The following is a 17637-nucleotide window of genomic DNA, read 5'->3' on the forward strand; positions in this document are numbered from 1 at the left end:
TTTTGGATTAATAAGTTTCTTCTTTTTTTAAGATTTTATTTGTTTGAGAGAGAGTGAACACAAGAGCACAAGTTGGGGAGAGGGGCAGAGGGAGCAGCAGACTCCCCACTGAGCAGGGAGCCCGATGCGGAGCTGGAGCCCGATGTGGGGCTTGATCCCAGGACCCTGAGATCATGACCCGAGCCAAAGGCAGATGCTTAACTGACTGAGCCACCCAGGTGCCCCTGGACTAAAAAGTTTCTTGTCAAAAAAGGAATAGTTGCTCATAATTTAAATAAAAAATACAGAAAAGTAAAAAGAAAGCAATCATTTTGCAAGAAGTGATGGGTATCACACCAAGCAACATTTCATGCATAGATAGTGGATGGAAGGAAGGAGAGAGGTAGACATATGGCCAAATGGACAAAACATTTTATAAGAACAGGCTCACTCTTTACAAGTTCTTTTTTTTTTTTTTTAATTAATTTATTTATTTTTGAGAGAGTGTGTGCATGGGTAGGGAAAGGGGCAGAGGGAGAAGGAAGGAGAGACTCCAAGCAGACTCCCCACTGTGTGCAGAACCCAACTCAGTTTTCCATCCCTGATCAAGAGTTGGATGCAATGCTCAACCAACTCTATAGGTCCTTTTAAATAAAATATTAGATTTATTTTTTCTTAAATCTGTGAGAAGGGAAAGAAACTTCATCCCAAAAGAACCCTTTAAAAAATAGATTTTGTTTTTTGTTTTTTTGTGTGTTTTTTTAAAGATTTTATTTATTTATTTGACAGTGAGAGAGCAGGAACACATAAGCAGGAGGAGCAGCAGAGGGAAAGGGAGACACAGACTCCCCAATGAGCAGGTAGCCCGACATAGGGCTTGATCCCAGCACCCTGAGATCATGACCTGAGCTGAAGGCAGTTGCTTAACCAACTGAAGCCACCCAGGCACCCCAAGAATATAGGTTTTGGAAACCACTCAAAGATTGCCAGAATCATGCTGCTTTTAACTGCATTTTCAATTTTATATATTATCAGTTTTCCCTTCTATGAAATATAAGGTAGTAAAACTCTTACATCCCCCACTCACATGCCTTTTACTCATTTTTGTTGATTTCATTTTTCCTTGTTCAAGTTTATTTATGATACTCTGTCCTGCAACCTTAATTTCCCTCAGCTTTTGAATTTAGGTCTTGGTTCTGATTATTAAAGAGATGGGATGCTTTTCATGAGTGCCTTAGCCATAGCTTCTCCATTCTGGAATTATTTTGATTGGCTTATTCTTTGACTAATTTTCTTAACCCCATTGTTTTTTCAAGAAGGGTTCATTGGAGTCCAAATTCTGCAGTGTTTTCCTATTTAAGTTTTATATTCAGGCAAATTTTCTGTCATTTGTAAAGGAAAAAGATACTGGGTATGGGCCATTACTAAAAATAATTACTTAAATCAAAATTAAGTATTCAAGAAGAGAGTATTCTGGTATGAAAGCACCAGCTGACTACAACTTGAATAAAAACCACCTGCCACGCTTAGCTACCACTTCCTAGAGAGAATGACAGTGCTAGCAGATCACACCTATTCATTGACCACGTTAATGGATCTCCAGTGACTTGGAAGAGTGAGTGCCAGGTTTTACAATGACTCAGTTTCTTTTTGAACACTTTAAGAAGGTTCTCCAGAAAACCTCCTACACGGAATAGACCAATTAAATATGACTACTACTCTGTAAGGAAAACCCCTGCCTGCCTGCTAGCCTGCAAAAAAGATTAGAAAGAAAATTTTGGGTGAGGTGCTACTGGCGACTTGTTTCTTTGACTTTTTTGCATTTTCCAAATATTTAATAACCATGTATTTTTTTACTTCTAATGAAAAAGTAAACTTTAAAAAAAAAGTAAACTTTACACTTAAAAGTTAGTCTCTTGAAGAATTTATATTTAAAAATATAAATTCTAAATTCTTTATTTACTTCTAAGGCAGATAAATAAATGTTTACTGACTGTTCAGCTCAGAACTTGTACTATTTGAATATGTGCCTCAAGATCTCTTCCAGGTAATTCTCATAAACATTCTTTTTATTATGAACTGAGTAATTTATTGGCCTTAGAATTATTCCTACTGTTTGGGGATTTACTAGGTACCTTAAAAGCTGAAAATTTGACCAGAACATAATTAATCACATTTTTTCTAATTTAATATACATTATCAGGGTTTTATGGCAGTATTATAATTTTATTTTTTAAGTCAAATTTAGACTAGCTGTTAGAAAGTTTCCATGCACTTTATATTATTCCATTGATACCATATCTTGAAACACATTATTTGTGAAAAGTGTGCCCTAAAAGCACACTTAATCTGAACTAAAGTGCCTCATACAGTTAATCAGCTTCTCTTTGATTCATCACTTAGATATTCTTATTATTGCTATGACTTTTTTTTTAAAGGTTTTATTTATTTGACAGAGGAAGAGAGAAAGAGAGTGCGTGCACATGAGCAAAGGGGCAAAGGGAGAGGGAGAAGTAGGCTCCCCGCTGAGCAAGGAACCCGATGTGGGACTCAATTCTACAACTCTGGCATCATGACCTGAGCTGAAGGCAGCGCTTAACCGACTGAGCCACCCAGGCGTCCCATCTGTGACTGTTTTAAAGAAGAGTTTATTTAAAATTACTGAACCTGAAATTATCCCTGTCCACATTCTCCTCACTTTTTTTTGGTTTTTCTTGTTTTTTTTTTTTTTCCATTTATCATTTGACATGAATCTTGGGTCAGTCAGCTTTCTCTGTCAAATTGAGTGAAATGTTGATTATGGCAGCAGTTCTGAGCACAGTGAAACAGCTTTGTTAACAGTGTTAGACCTCAGCCAATTTCCAGATCTCTTCTATCCTAGTTTCCCATTGTATTAGTACTTACTGTTACATAATTGCTGAATACATACTCAACTTTGTTTGCATTTGTGGTGCTTCTGTCCCTTGTTTAAAATAATTAGAAATCTTATCTGGAACAAAAGTCATCAAGCCTACGGCTTTGGGTAAAGCAGCTTCCAAAACTGAAAGTTGCCTGGCTACTCCTAAGAAGGCTGAAGATTCTACAGAAACAGATTACTGTCTTCAGTTTCAGAATGTAGGTACTGAATTTCAAAATCACATTCGTAATTTTTTTGTTTTATTATAGTAAAACTAAATAATAGTGAAATTTCTTTTGCATCAAGCATGATGTTCTAATCTTACTGAAACATTTATTGATTTCCTTATATAGTAGAACATCATTAACCATGTCATTTTTATTCATTGTGGGTTGTTTTTTTTTTTTTTTCCTAACCACCTGTGTTCAAATCTAGTATGTAAATATACTATAATGAAGTAATGCTTCTCCTTTAAAGGATTCTTCAGGATACCGTGGTGAGAACAAGGAGACCGAGTTTATTATGTTTAAAAGAGTTCAGGAAGCAGAGGAAAAATGGAGGGGTGCACAAGCCCTAATTGAGCAAATTAAAGTTACATTCTCAGAAAAAGAGAGAGAGCTGGAAAGTAAGATGGAAGAACTAAAGAGACAACAGGAAAAGGAACTCTTCAAACTGAACCAAGACAATTACATTCTTCAAGCCAAGGTACTAGATACATTGTCATATTTCTCCTTTTATTGATTAAAAAGGACTTGTACTCCCTGCAAATGCATTATCATCCTTTGTTCCTGGAGCTGTTTGACTTGATGTGTTTGCTATATAAAATATGAGCATGGATCCCAAGACTGCCTCCTCACAACAGAGCCTAAATCAAAGCCACTGGGAAAAAAATCAAAATTTAAATTGACTCATTTTGATAATTTTCTTCTGTTAGCAGTCCTTTTTGAAAACAAATCCCTTAGTTCACTATGACTTTCAAAGAAGACAGTTTCAGAAAGAACCGCTATAGAAGGCCTAGATTCAGAGAATGACACTGTGTAGCATTTCGCAGTTACTCTCATCACCAGAACCATCAGCACAAAACATCACACTGTAATGATTTAGCTAGTTGGTGTTAATAACATTGTAGTTATAGGACAGTTTTAGATCTGTGCACCTTGAGTTTTCTGTTATTCTTCCTCATTTCTCACTTCATCATCTCCTTTCCTAAATAAAATGTATTTTCTCAAAGTTAAGTAGCTTTGAAGAAACAAACAAAAAGCAAAGATGGTTACATTTTGGAGAAACAACTGATCCTGTCACTGAAGAAAAATTGAAGGAAATTCAAAAAGAAATACAGGAACAAGAGACACTTCTTCAAGGATATCAACAGGTGTGGTGATTTTTCAGCACTTTGTGAATTTGTTCTTGAGATCCTTTGATTATTAAAAAAGTAAGGCATATTAAGATATTTCTGTACTGGGGTGCCTGGGTGGCTCAGTGGGTTAAAGCCTCTGCCTTCAGCTCAGGTCGTGATCCCAGGGTCCTGGGATCGAGTCCCGCATGGGGCTCTCTGCTCAGCAGGGAGCCTGCTTCCCCCTCTCTCTGTCTCTGCCTGCCTCTCTGCCCACTTGTGATCTCTGTCTATCAAATAAATAAATAAAATCTTTAAAAAAAAAAAAAGATACTTCTGTACTCATGTAGCAGGTAACAGGAATTCTGGCAAATATGAGTAAGTAATAATTTGACTAGTCTGAACATTATTTGTGGGTATATAATTAAGTTAAGAGAATGGGTTCTGGATTCAAAGAATCCGGTGTTAGTCCCCCCTCCACTGCTGTGCAGCCTTGGACAAATCACTTCACCTCTCTAAGCCAGTTTCCTCATCTGTGAGTAGGGATGGTAATAACAGTAGCTGCCTCATATGATGATTATGAAATTAAAATAAGATAACGCAAAAAAATAAAATATAAGAAAGTGCAAACCAACCTCTAATTACCTGGCACACAGTAACCAATTAGTGAATGTCCCTTATTACAGTCTTCAATAGGCATATTCATTAGATGCTGCCCTATTTTTCTTTAATTTACTGTAATGTTTTTCAGTAGATTATATTGACTAGTTTGGGTATTATATTCAGAAATACAAATCTGAAATTAATTGCCAATGTGCTGAGAGTGAAAAAATTTGAATGAAATGAGAAAAAAAATCTGTGTGTCCTATAGAAGGCAGATATTTGCCATGTGTGATGGATTCTTGGTGATGCTGACCAGCCAGTCAGCCAGGACAGGTTTAGTAATCCCCAGCACAAAACTTCATCTTAGTTTCCTCCCCTTTTTTCCCTGACTTCCCTCCCCTTCTCTTTCTCACTCATTACCTTTTTGTCTTTTGACTTTTAAGCACCAAGCCTGTCAATAATAAGCATTATCATCTGAGGATAACCAGAGAAAGCATTGTCTTATCAGTGATTTGCAACTTTCCTATAGATGAAATACTGATTTTGTTGGGCACACTGCCCCAAAGTTAGTGAGAACCTTCCAGATCCTTTGCCTGCCTTTGTGATCTTGCTGTAGAAAACACCCATTTTTATTTTTATTTTTTTGTTTTTTAAAGACTTATTTATTTGTTAGAGCAAGAGCATGGGTGGGGGTGGGGAGGGCAGCAGAAGGAGAAAGGGAGAGAATCCCAAGCAGACTCCTCCCTGAGTGTGTAGCCCAGCCTGGGGCTCGATCCCATGATCCCCAAGATCACGACCTGAGCCAAAACCAAGAGTTGGTCGCTTAACCAACTGTGCCACCCAGGCACCCCAAGAGCACACATTTTTAAGGAGTATTTCACAGACCCATAAGGGTGCCTGCTACCCTCTCCCACAAATATAACACAAAACTTGCATATCTGTGTAACTTACGTTGCAGGTGTTTAAGCATGGACCATCTTACCAAGCAGTAGTCCAGACGTGGTGAGACAGTCCATAGTTTTTATTAGATTCTCAAAGGTCCTTGGTTTTCATCAGATTCTTAATTTTATAAAAAAGTTAATAAGCCACGGCACCTAATCACAGATTGGTTTGAGTCACTCTTTAGTCCAAGGCTGGTGTAGAACTGGTTCTAGTCTCTGCTCTGCCTTGTCCTTATACTTTCAGAAACACCTGTTCTCTAACTCCCAGCTCACAGAAAGTTCCAGAAACAAGCATGAAACAAGCCATTGTGGCTATCTGTATCCTGTTACCTCATTGCAGGGAGCTGGCTTAGAATCAGAAAAAAGAGGATGCAGACAGTCGCAGTGGAACCTTCTGCCCCTGGTCCACACAGTTGGGCTGTGGTTGTTTCTGCAGCCACTCGCCTCCCTCTCCTGTGAGAGACAACACCTTGTACTGATATTAGGATCTATGGCTTTGGGAATTTTTGCAACTTTTTTTTGTCAAGTAAGCATTTTGGAAAGAATTGTTTTCAGATAACAGGTTTTTCTTCTGAGATGATATAAAGAGTTTTAAAAAGGTTTTGCTTACTCAAAACTGAATAAATTTAAGAGACTTTAAAAATGTTTAAAAGATGTATCTGTTGTGAGCATATATACTTATGCTATATAAGTACTAATGACTTTTAACTAAAATGCAATTTTCTGTTTACAAAAAGGAAAATGAAAGATTGTATAATCAAGTGAAAGATCTCCAAGAACAAAACAAGAAAAATGAGGAGCGAATGTTCAAGGAAAACCAGAATTTATTCAGTGAGTTAGCTTCCTTAAAGTAAGTCCTTTCTGAATTTGTAAAATCAAAATATATTTAGACTATTTCTAATTTTATTGTTATATTAAAAATACATTTTTACTTAGAACTGAAAAAAGTTTTACACTTCTTTATAGTTTATAACTTTATAGGTTTAATATTCAGTGTATTTTTCTTTTAATACTAGATAACTAGTAGTACATATTTTAGTATTTTCAGCATACTCATATTTGAATTTGACATCAGTTTTAGGAAATTGAATACAGTAGGTATTCCTCTTGACCAGTCATTAAGCCTGAGATGCTTACCCATTTCCTAAGAAACTATGTGATTAATAATACTAAAAATATATGTATCCTGCAACTCTCACTTAATGTTGTAGAGTTCCATAGAAGTAGAGCCCGAGGTAGGGATCCTTACAGAGATGATTTCTTATTATTTTTCTTATTCTAAATAATGTTTCTTCTTGTTCTGAGGATAACTCTCAGGAGAAGGGAAACAAGAGAAGCAAGAATGATAGGGGGAGGGAAGCTAAGTAGGAACACGGTCTTAGCCAGAGACTGGCTGTATTTATTCTGTTCTTAACCAGAAAGCTGAGGAAAACAGATTGCATCACAGAGTTGGTCCCATTTGGGGCAAGAGGAGCAACTTTTTATACTCAAACTAGTCAGTCACTGGCTGAGGTATGCCCTGGGAAAGGAGTGGGTGAGGGAGCTCCTCTAAGCCAGGGGAGCAGAGGCTGTTATTTGGCTGAGAGCATTTCTCCGGAGAAGAACTTGTGAGTTGTTATTAACCGGCACTCAGCATGGCAGGCTCAGGGAGCACCAGGACCTACTCAGGAACCAGAGTTCAGGGTGTAAGATCGTTTGGATATGACTACATCCAGCTTTAACATATTTTTTAAGTGAAAAAGCTGAACTCATAAACATGGGCAAGTTGGGGTACTAACTTCTTTTAGGAAATGGCTCACCAGTTTTGTGTCCCTTCACATAGACACCTAATCACTTAGATAGGACTGCTATTAGAAGAAGCTTCTTTGGCCTTGACTGTATGACCCCAAGCCAGTTGTGATAATCTGCACAGTACTGATGCATGAAAGCATTTATATCTGATTTCTTTTCAATCAACAAAGTATTCTGAAATATCACATGTTATGTGAGTTTAAAAGAGAAGATCTATTCCTGGATCCCAAACTGCACCTTTAAAGGCACTTTCATGATGAAATAGATGGTTTCTTTACGTTAGGATTAGATGATTTTAAATGCATTCCTAAACTCCTTGTATAATATTTCTGGAAAACCGGAAAAATTGTTTCTGACTTCAAATAATAGACTGTGTTTGGTTTTGTTTGTCATTTGTGATTTGTGTTTCTTCTAAAGGAATCTGGAATGATGAGGCAGGGATGAGGTAATACCACAGGAAGAATGCAGCACATCTTTCTGGGACATTGGGGATTTTTTCCTCCAAGAATTAGAAAGTATTTTTATATTATAAATAAAGGAAGGTGTTAGGTTTCGATTCTTTTAAATTGAAAAAACATCTCCCTTAGAGTGTCCTTCTTTTAGTATTTTAATCTTTAAAGTAAATAACCTTTTTCTCTTCAGTGGCTCAAATAGTTGCATTGTCCATTAGATTTTTTTAATTTTAAGATTTGTATATTTTGCATTGAAAGGAGTACTTTGTTAAAAAAAAAAAATCTTTCTAATTTCAAAATAAATCAGAGAACAGATGCACAGAAGTCGGTTCCTGTCTCAAGTAGTTGAAGATTCAGAACCCACCAAAACCCAGAATTTTACAGATCTGTTAGCAGAACTACGGGCGACACAGGTAAGTTGCGTAACGATAGTAAAGAATTTATTAAAATTTCTACATGTGTAAAAAAATCCTTTTTTGTAATTTATGATTAGATAAAATCTGTTACAAATTTCATACCATTAAAAAATGAAGGAATATCTAAAATTAGCATTTAGGGGTGCCTGAGTGGCTCAGTCCATTAGGTGTCTGCCTTTGGCTTGGGTCTTCATCCCGGGGTCCTGGGATCGAGCCCTATATTGGCTTCCCTGCTCCACGGAAAGTCTGCTTCTCCCTCTCCTTATGCCCCTCCCCCACTCATGCACACATGCTCTCTCTCTCTCTCTCTCTCCCCCCCCCAAATAAGTAAAATCTTAAAAAAAATTTTTTTAAGTAAATAAATAAAATTGCCATTTAATATACACATGACCTTAGTAGAGACAATGACATAATACTGGTTTTCAGTGGCATCCTCTTTATAATCCAGCCTCTCATCTAGTGATCATCACATGGAGCCATACTGGAGGCAAAACCTTACTTAGGGCATATATACCTTATATAAACAAATTCCTTATTGGAAATGTAAGCTAAAATAGGAAAATACTTTGAAGGTGATTGTTCACCTTAAAACATTAGCTGGCTTTTTACTCTGCACTTCTAAAAGGCAGACTGTGTCTACAAATATTTCATCCTGTGTACCTAATACTGATGTGAGACACAGTAGCTGCTCCATAACTTTTTTCTTTATTTTTATTGAATCATATTATAAAGGATATGGCTTAGAATTTTCTAAAGTGATATTTACCAGTGGGAGAAGTTTTGGAACTTTGGGCAGATTAATTCCATTTGAAGCAGAACAGTTCCATGTATTGCACAGTTTTTGTCATCGCTGTCCCCAGGAAATATGTGTTCATAGCACTCACCAGTGATTATAAGAATCAAAAGCACAGCTTCATTTCCAGACTTGTCCCCTGTGGGAGGGTAGTTAATTCTCCCCACTTCTTCCCACGAAGAACCTTGGCATGAGACTAAAAAGCCCTTCTAACCTATTTGAATGACTGTATGAATTAGAAAAATGCCAGTTACATACCACTTTTTAACAAGAAATTATATAAAGTTTTGTTACATGGAAGTCTAAACATACCCCAGTTTAATAACATGTTTAGTAGGCTTTTGTGGTATATAAAATGCAGCTTCAAATATGAATCTATCTGGCAACTTTCTTCAGATGCATGTATGCCTATATAGCATGATTAGGTAGGTAGTTAGGCATATAGGTTAGAAGAACGAATGAATGGTTGGACTCCCCCTAACTCCCTTGCCAGTAGACCTCAAAAATAGCAAGTTAAAAGAGAAATTAATATCACTGTGTTTTATGAAGGCTTGGAAAACCACAGTGGCTCAGTTGTTGGGCACCTGCCTTTGGCTCAGGTCATGATCCCAGGTTCCTGGGATCAGGCCCCTCATCGGGCTCCCTGCTCGGCGGGAAGCCTACTTCTCCCTCTCCCACTCCCCCTGCTTGTGTTCCCTCTCTCACTGTGTCTCTTGCTATCAAATAAATAAATAAAATCTTTAAAAAAAAAAAAAAGGTTTCAACCCAAACATTAGCTTTATTCAAATTGTTATTAGCGACCTTTTAAAAGTGCTGTTTTGAAATATTTTTCTGACAGATAGGAAACTAAAACTTCCACTAAAAACGTCAGAAAATGCTGGATAAAATAGAATAAACATCTTGTAAATGCATAATATAAAAGCTTTCAAGAAAGTAAGGGAATTCTCCAGAGGCCAGAAATATGGGAGGGATAAAAACCTAACAGTAAATATCTGCTCCCAGGCCAGCAGTTCAGTAGCCACAGGTGGGCTGGAACTTTAACAGCAAAGTGGAGACAGGACACTTGGGAGTTCAACAGGCCATATCCTTCATTACGGCAGCAGACTAGAAAAACATCTACCCACCTTCACATGGGACTGATTTGTCAAGAAGAGTTTTTGTTTTAATTTGATCGCTAGATAGGAGGGAGAGAAAGTCTCCACTGCTCAGTGCCCATGCTTTCCTGATTGTTCAATACAAATGTCATCCCTTCTGCTTTCCTGTGTGTTTTTAGTATTTGAATTGACACTACCTGCAAGGGTTGGTCATGACCAAACTGAAAAAGATAATGCCCTGTGGTCTTGAGTCGATGATAACCTCTAGTGTATCTAGAAGAAACAAATGCAAAACAGCTCTTAGAAGTAACTATACACCCTTAACCCAGCTCACACAGTATTCCTACAGATAAAAACCCACTGACAATATATGCTCACAACACAAAATTATAAAACCCAGAGAAATCATCCACCATGAGCAGGTACTGGATGATTTAATAAACAGCAGCATTAGAACCTCAACAGGATTACTGGATAGGCTATAATATAAATAGACTAAAAATGGAAAATATCAGATATATGAAATGCTAAAATATATTTAAATATTTTTAAAAGGTAGTGGCTGAGAATTTCCCAGAAATGATAAAAGAGATGACTTCTCAAATTCAAGAAACCCAGTGACCAGGCTCAGGATAAAAATCTACATCTCAGCCCCCAATGGTGACACTACCAAAGGCAGGAAAAACCTAAAAAGAAATGTTAAAAAAAAGGTCAAGATAATAGTAAAAATTCTTCAGGTATTTATTTCTGCAAATACTGTAAGATAGAATGTAAATATACCTTTTATTTTCATTTACTTTGGTGTTCTGGGTTTGATTTTAGAGCAAAAATCCTGAGAGAAGTCTATAGTATAATAATACTCATACTGAATATATGTGTGTACAATCTAATTTGTACCTTAAAAATTAATACTGATTAGTATTAAAATACGAGTTGGTTCTCTATAAAGCATAGATAGAAGCATAGCAAAAGCACAGGTCATGAGCTCACTCTTTTTAGTATCCCAAGGTGGGAAGAGGAATGATGCTAACCACAACTTTCATTCCATCAGCCTTTATGAAGTACTTACCACATTCCTGGCACTCATCCTGGTATTGAAATACAGTAGGTATACAAGACACACACAGACCCTGCTCGTTAGGAACATGTATTCTAGTAGGGAAGAGAGTAAGTAAATAAAGGAAATAATTACAAATAGAAAGATGTGCTTTGAAGAATATAAAAATAGCAAATAAGGGTGGCTGGGGAGAGGGCAAGGCAGTAAGTAGTCTACAGTGTGGTCTAGGAGACCCTCTGAGAAAGTTAGGTCAGAAGTCAAGAGCTGAAGGGAAGCAGCAGCCAACTATGCAAAGAGTAAGCCTTTCAGCCAGGAGAAAAGCAAAAGCCCCTACACCAGGAATGGCCCGGTTACTTTCTAGAAATAGAGATCTCTGAGGCAGAAGTGGGTAAGTAAGGACAAGGCCAGAGAGGCAAGCAGAGGCCCTCTCCGAAAGTCTGCATGGTAACTTACAAGGGAGTACAAGTACTTGCCAGCCCGGAGTCCTGTGCCCACAGGATTGACCCTGGAACGTTACTGGCCTCCTTCAGGTAGGAAGTCATACTTCCCTGGAAAGATGCAAGCATAGAGTGAACATTCATTTAAGTGTCAATTGCATGATTGAACTCAAGATGTTTAAAAGTTCCTTTGAATCCTAAAACTCTGTAATTCTGTGAAGTAGACTCTACTAGAGAGCACTTCTAAATTGATTGAACTAAATAAACAAAAGGTAGTTGTAGAAAGAGCCTGAGCATTCAAAAACGTGAAACTCACTGTTCTCCTGAAAAGACATCTACAGAAAGTCACACAGAAGACTAAAACAGTTAAATGATGCCATCCAATCTGTGATTCGGCTAGAAACCACAGTTATACAGTGCTTTAATGAATGGATTTATTTTCTCCATAAGACTGGATTTGGGATAAGAAGGTAGAGTAATAACAGAATTTGTAAGAATTTTATTTTGTAAGAATTTTGTTTTGAAACTTAACTACGCTGCGTGTACTGCTGTGAGTCCAAGAGTTTCTTCAGCAATTAAGAGTTTGGTTCAGTGAACATTTATTGAGTACCAGCTGTGTGCTTAGTGCCATGAAGTATACAGGTATTAGTAATAAATCAGTCTTGGTCCCCATAGAGTTCTCAGCCTGTTAAAGAGAAGAGGCATGTACACAAATCAATGTCCTATGACTACTGTGCTAGAGGTGCAGTGAAAGTTTTGGGGAACACAGAGGAGGGGCTGATAGGAATAGCCTCCTTTGAACTAGGCTTTGAAGGATAAGCATGATTTTGTTGAGTGGAGGAATTGGGGGCAATGAAGTAGGGCGTATTGAGCATTCATTCAGCTTTTAATGTGCTAAGCATTTTTATGCAATTTTCATACAAAGATTAATAAAATCTCTGCTTTCCAGTAAACATATGTCAGGTGGTGATGAATGTTGTGACAAGAAAATAAAGCATCACACCTGAAAGTCAGGATGGTTATTTTATAAAGAGGATCAGGAAAGATCTTCCTGGGGTTTCTTTTGAGCAGAAATCTTGATAAAGTAAAAAAGTGAGCCATGTGGCTATCTGGGGGCAGAGCACTAAAGGCAGAGGAACAGTAAGTGCCAACACCTTGCGGTAGGAATATGCTGGTTCTGTTCAAAGAACAGCTAGAAGTCTCTCATGCCAGAATGAAGTTGGAAGAGGAGGATTTAGGGTAGATATGGTCAGAGGCAGGAGCAGGGCTGGGTTACAGGGCACTGAAGCTCATGGTAAGGACTTTGGATTTACCCTGAGAGGGATGGGAGCCACCAGAGAATTTCAGACAGAGGAACAAAACTCACCACCTCTTTAAAACAATTCTTCTTTGGAATAGAGAGCTTGTGAAAAAAAACCCCACAATTGACACATGTGGTCAATTGATCTGTGACAAAGGCAAGAATATACAATGGGGAAAAAGTCTGTTCAATACATAATGTTAGGAAAATTGAACAGATACATAACAAAGAAGGAAGCTGGGCTACTATCTTATACCATATATGAAAATAAATTCAAGGGGCACCTGGGTGGCTCAGTCAATTAAGCATCTAACTCTTGATGTTGGGTCAGGTCATGATCTCAGAGTCGTGAGATCGAGCCCCGAGTCAGGCGTCACACTGGGCATGGAGCCTGCTTGGGATTCTCTGTCTCCCTCTGCCCTTCTCCCACTCACATATGTGAGCACATGCTCTCTCTCTCTTAAAAAAAAAAAAAATTCAAAATGGATTAAAGATTTGAATATGAGACCTGAAACCATAAAACTCCCAGAGGAAACCATAGGCAGTAAGCTCTTGCACATCGGTCTTAGCATTCCCCCCATCCCCAGACCAGTCTCCTCAGGCAAAGGTGACAAAATCTTAAATGAACAAATGGGATAATTAATATTATTAATATTAAACTGAAAAGCTTTTTTACAAGTGAAGGAAGCCATTAACAAGGTAAAAGGCAGTCTATAGAGTTGGAGAAGATATTTGTAAGTGATTTATCTGTTAAGGAATTAATATCTAAAATATGTAAAGAATTTATACATCTTAATGTCAAAAACACAAATAACATGATTAAAAAACAGCCAGAGGACATGAGTAGACATTTTCCCAAAGAAGACAAACAAATGGCCAACAGACACATGAAAGTATGCTCAACATCTCTAATCATCAGGGAAATGCAAGTCAAAGCCACAATGAGATATCACCTCATAGCTGTCACATATGCTATAGTCAAAAAGACAAAAAGTAACAAGTGTTGGTGAGGCTGTGGAGAAAAGAGAACCCTCATACACTGTTGGTGGGAATATAAATTGGTGCAGCCAATGTGGAAAACAGAATGAAGGATCTTCAAAAAAATCAAAAATAGAACTACTATGATCCAGCAATTCCACTTCTGGGTATTAATCCAAAGAAAATGGGAACACCAATCCAAAGAGATTCGTGCACCCCATGTTCCTTGCAGCATTATCTATACTGGTCAAGATATGGAAGCAACGTAAACATCCACTGATAGATGAACACCAAATATTACTCAGCCATAAAAAAGGTTGAGATCTTGCTATTTGTGACAACATTGATGGATCTGGAAGATATCATGCTAAGTGATAAGTCAGAGGAGAACAAATACCATATGATTTCACTTATATGTGAAATAAACAAGCAAACAAAACAGACTGGTAGGTGCAGAAACACTGTTGATTACCAGAAGCGGGGGATGCCAGGGGAGGCGGGGGTTGGAGAAATTATCAGTTATAAAATAAGACATAGGGTTGTGATGGACAGCATAGGGACTCTAGTCAATAATGTAATAACTTTGTGTGATGACAGATCATAACTAGATTTACCATGGGGATCATTTCATAATATATACAAATATCAAGTCACTATGATATGCACCTGAAACTAACAGGGTATTTATTGTATGTCAATTAGACTTCAGTATTTTTTTAATTAAAATTTCCTTGGCTAGTGTGAGAATAAACTAGCTGCTGAAAGTGGAAGAGGCACACCGGTTAGGACGTTATTGCAGTAATCCAGAAGTGAGAACAGTTCATTGGAAGGTCTTTAGGCTGTATTGAGTTAGATGATTGGAGTTGATCTAGTAGGCTATGGGGAGTTACTGTAATTTGGCGGGGTGGAAGAAAGTGATGACACCAGAACTAAATTTAGGAAAAATAATTATGTATTTATAAAAATACATGTATTTATAAAAATATGTATGTAGAATTAAGGATGGACGGGGTAAAAGAGAGCCTATACCACAATTTTGGGGGGCCAGAAATATTTTGCTTTTTTATTTCTGTGACCATCAAGAAAGAAAAAAACAGTTTATTGGAAGACATCAAAAGACTGAAGCAAGACAAACAAGCTCTTGAAGTAGACTTGGAAAGAATGAAGAAAGAGAGAGACCAAGCCAAAGATCAGATTGCTTATGCCACAGGTAAAACGCTGAGCTGAAAGTTTACCTTTATACTTGTAAGTGTTCTTGAATTTAAGTAATAGTAGCTGTTACTACTTACAGAATCAGAATCATATTCCTTAAAGTATGTTGTAATTTCAGAAAATTTTTTAAAAACTAGTTATTAATAGGCATGCAGATTTGATTGGTTTTAGCAGGAATAATTGCGGGATCAGGAAAAAAAATCAAGGATTGTTTTGAATTTGTGGAATCTTATATTTATTCATGTTCATGTTTGTCACCCTAGCTAGACTGTGACCTTCCTGAGGGCACAGTCTGCCTTTTTATCCCTGAGTCTGAAACCTAGGCTCTCAAGTATTTGCCAGATGAACAAATAACACTGCACTGTGTTTATAGAAAACACAAGATAAATGTGCCATTCCCCACCAGGGAAGACAAAAGAAAGATAAGAATGCAGAGAAGTTTAATATTTAAAAAATTACAAATAAACATGAAATGTGGTACTATGGTACTACATAGGGGTTTTAGGGAAGAGTGGCATTTGAGCTGGGTCTGACAGATTGAAAGACACAGAAGTGAAGGGATGGAGGGAGGTTGCTGGAATGTGTTTCTTAAGCATATTCTTGAGTGCACCTGTGGATTGGAGTTTAGGAAGACAGAACCCAGGGCTAGAAAGTGGATCAGAGGAGCCCTCGTGAGGGTCTTTCTCTTGTGATATGATCTTCGGTGTAAGATATGTACATTAAAATCCCCTTACCTGCATTTGCTTTACTAATCCATAAAATAGAATTATAATAGTCCCCATCATATGTTGTATTAAATGAAATCATGCATGGTAAGCACTCTTTAATGTTTCTCATTGCAATTTTTTAATATAATTATAGGACTTCTTCATGTTTATTATCTCTTAGATCTAATATTTATTGTCTCATAGAAACAATTTTGCTTTTATAATGAAAGTGGGAAAACGATTTATCAAAAAATTTATACACAGCCAATATTGTTACGAATTTGAGGATTTGGCCTATAAAAACAATATCTGTCTTTACTAGTAGATGAAACTGGACATTACATTGCAAAGATCATTTTTTTCTTATTTTTTCATAATGCTTTCATTAGATAGGTATTGGTTTTCATGTAATTTAGTTTATTTCCATATTTTGGAAAATTACGATCAAGTTCAGGAGTTCTTTATCTTACAGGTGAAAAATTATATGAAATAAAAATCTTAGAAGAAACACATAAGCAAGAAATCAGTCGTCTACAAAAAAGATTACAGTGGTATGCTGAAAATCAGGAACTTCTGGATAAAGATGCAATTCGACTTAAAGAAGCAAATGAAGAAATTGAGAAACTCAAACTTGAGGTAGTAAGATCATTTTAGAAAGTATTTCTGTGATGAACCCTATTCAGCAATTAGTTCTTCTTAGCCTTGTAAGTATAATTGAGTCAATACCATAAACACTGCTAATGAAAATAGCTGGTTTGGGTTTTGGTTTGCTCTTAGATGTGTAGGCTGTTTTAGATTAGACTGAGAATAAATCTAAGCTCCTTACCATAACCTGTCATGTCTGCTTATTGTCTGAACCCTGCCTGCCTCTTGAGCCTCATTATGTGTATCACACTCCACGAGTCACTCTCCTGCAGCCACACCAAACCTCCCTCTGATTCTTGAACAGGCCATGCTCGTTCCATGGGTTGCCTTGGTCTAAATTACTTTGGCCTAGTTTCTTCCGTGTCTCACTCCTCATTCAAGTCCCAGCTCCGGTTTCTACTCCCCAGAAAGCCCTTTTCTGATCTGCTCATCTAATGGAGCTACCAGTCCTGCCCCTTCAGACCTTTTTCCCATTCTGTCACTCTGTTTTATTTTCTTCCTAGCCATTGTCACTCTCTGGGGTTATTTTATTTACTCATTGATATACTTTATTAGCTTATCATGTGTCTCCTCCACCAGAGTACAAGCACTGTAAAAGCAGGCTTATCTTGTTTGCCCTCCAAATCTCCAGCACAGCGCCCTATCTGGGAATTAATAAATCAATAAATGAATACATTATGTGTGTCTCCTGGGGTTTCTCTGGTGTGTTTTAAATATGCTCCTTAACATTTTCTTTACTTATTGATAGGTTGAGAAACTGAAAGCTGAGTCTGGAAATCCATCTATTTCACAGAAGATACGTTTAAAAGAGAAAGCAGCTGATGCCAAAAAAATTCAGGATCTAGAGCGACAAGTATGTGTTCAGGGTAAATTTTCATTAAGGTATTTTATATACAGTGCATTTTTGTTTTCTCTTGTTTCAGTAGTTCCTACAAAATATAATTGACCTGAAAATTGTTGTTTTTATTCATTTATTTTAATATAGAACTGCCCTTTAAATACT

The 17637-nt window shown here is 37.2% G+C and overlaps 1 protein-coding gene across 1 annotated transcript in view; it reads left to right on the plus strand.

Annotated features, from left to right (window-relative positions):
* The window catches only part of CEP162 (centrosomal protein 162), a 111532-nt gene that overhangs the window by 62771 nt on the left and 31124 nt on the right, over positions 1-17637 (plus strand). The window contains exons 14-21 of the mRNA XM_080806495.1: positions 2960-3093; positions 3353-3580; positions 4107-4247; positions 6490-6602; positions 8303-8408; positions 15154-15280; positions 16462-16625; positions 17383-17487. Coding sequence (XP_080662621.1) covers positions 2960-3093; positions 3353-3580; positions 4107-4247; positions 6490-6602; positions 8303-8408; positions 15154-15280; positions 16462-16625; positions 17383-17487 — 1118 coding nt within the window. The remainder of the gene's footprint in view (positions 1-2959; positions 3094-3352; positions 3581-4106; positions 4248-6489; positions 6603-8302; positions 8409-15153; positions 15281-16461; positions 16626-17382; positions 17488-17637) is intronic.

This window comes from Martes martes (genome assembly GCF_963455335.1).
Source record: "Martes martes genome assembly, chromosome: 6".
In the NCBI taxonomy this organism is placed as follows: Eukaryota; Metazoa; Chordata; class Mammalia; order Carnivora; family Mustelidae; genus Martes; species Martes martes.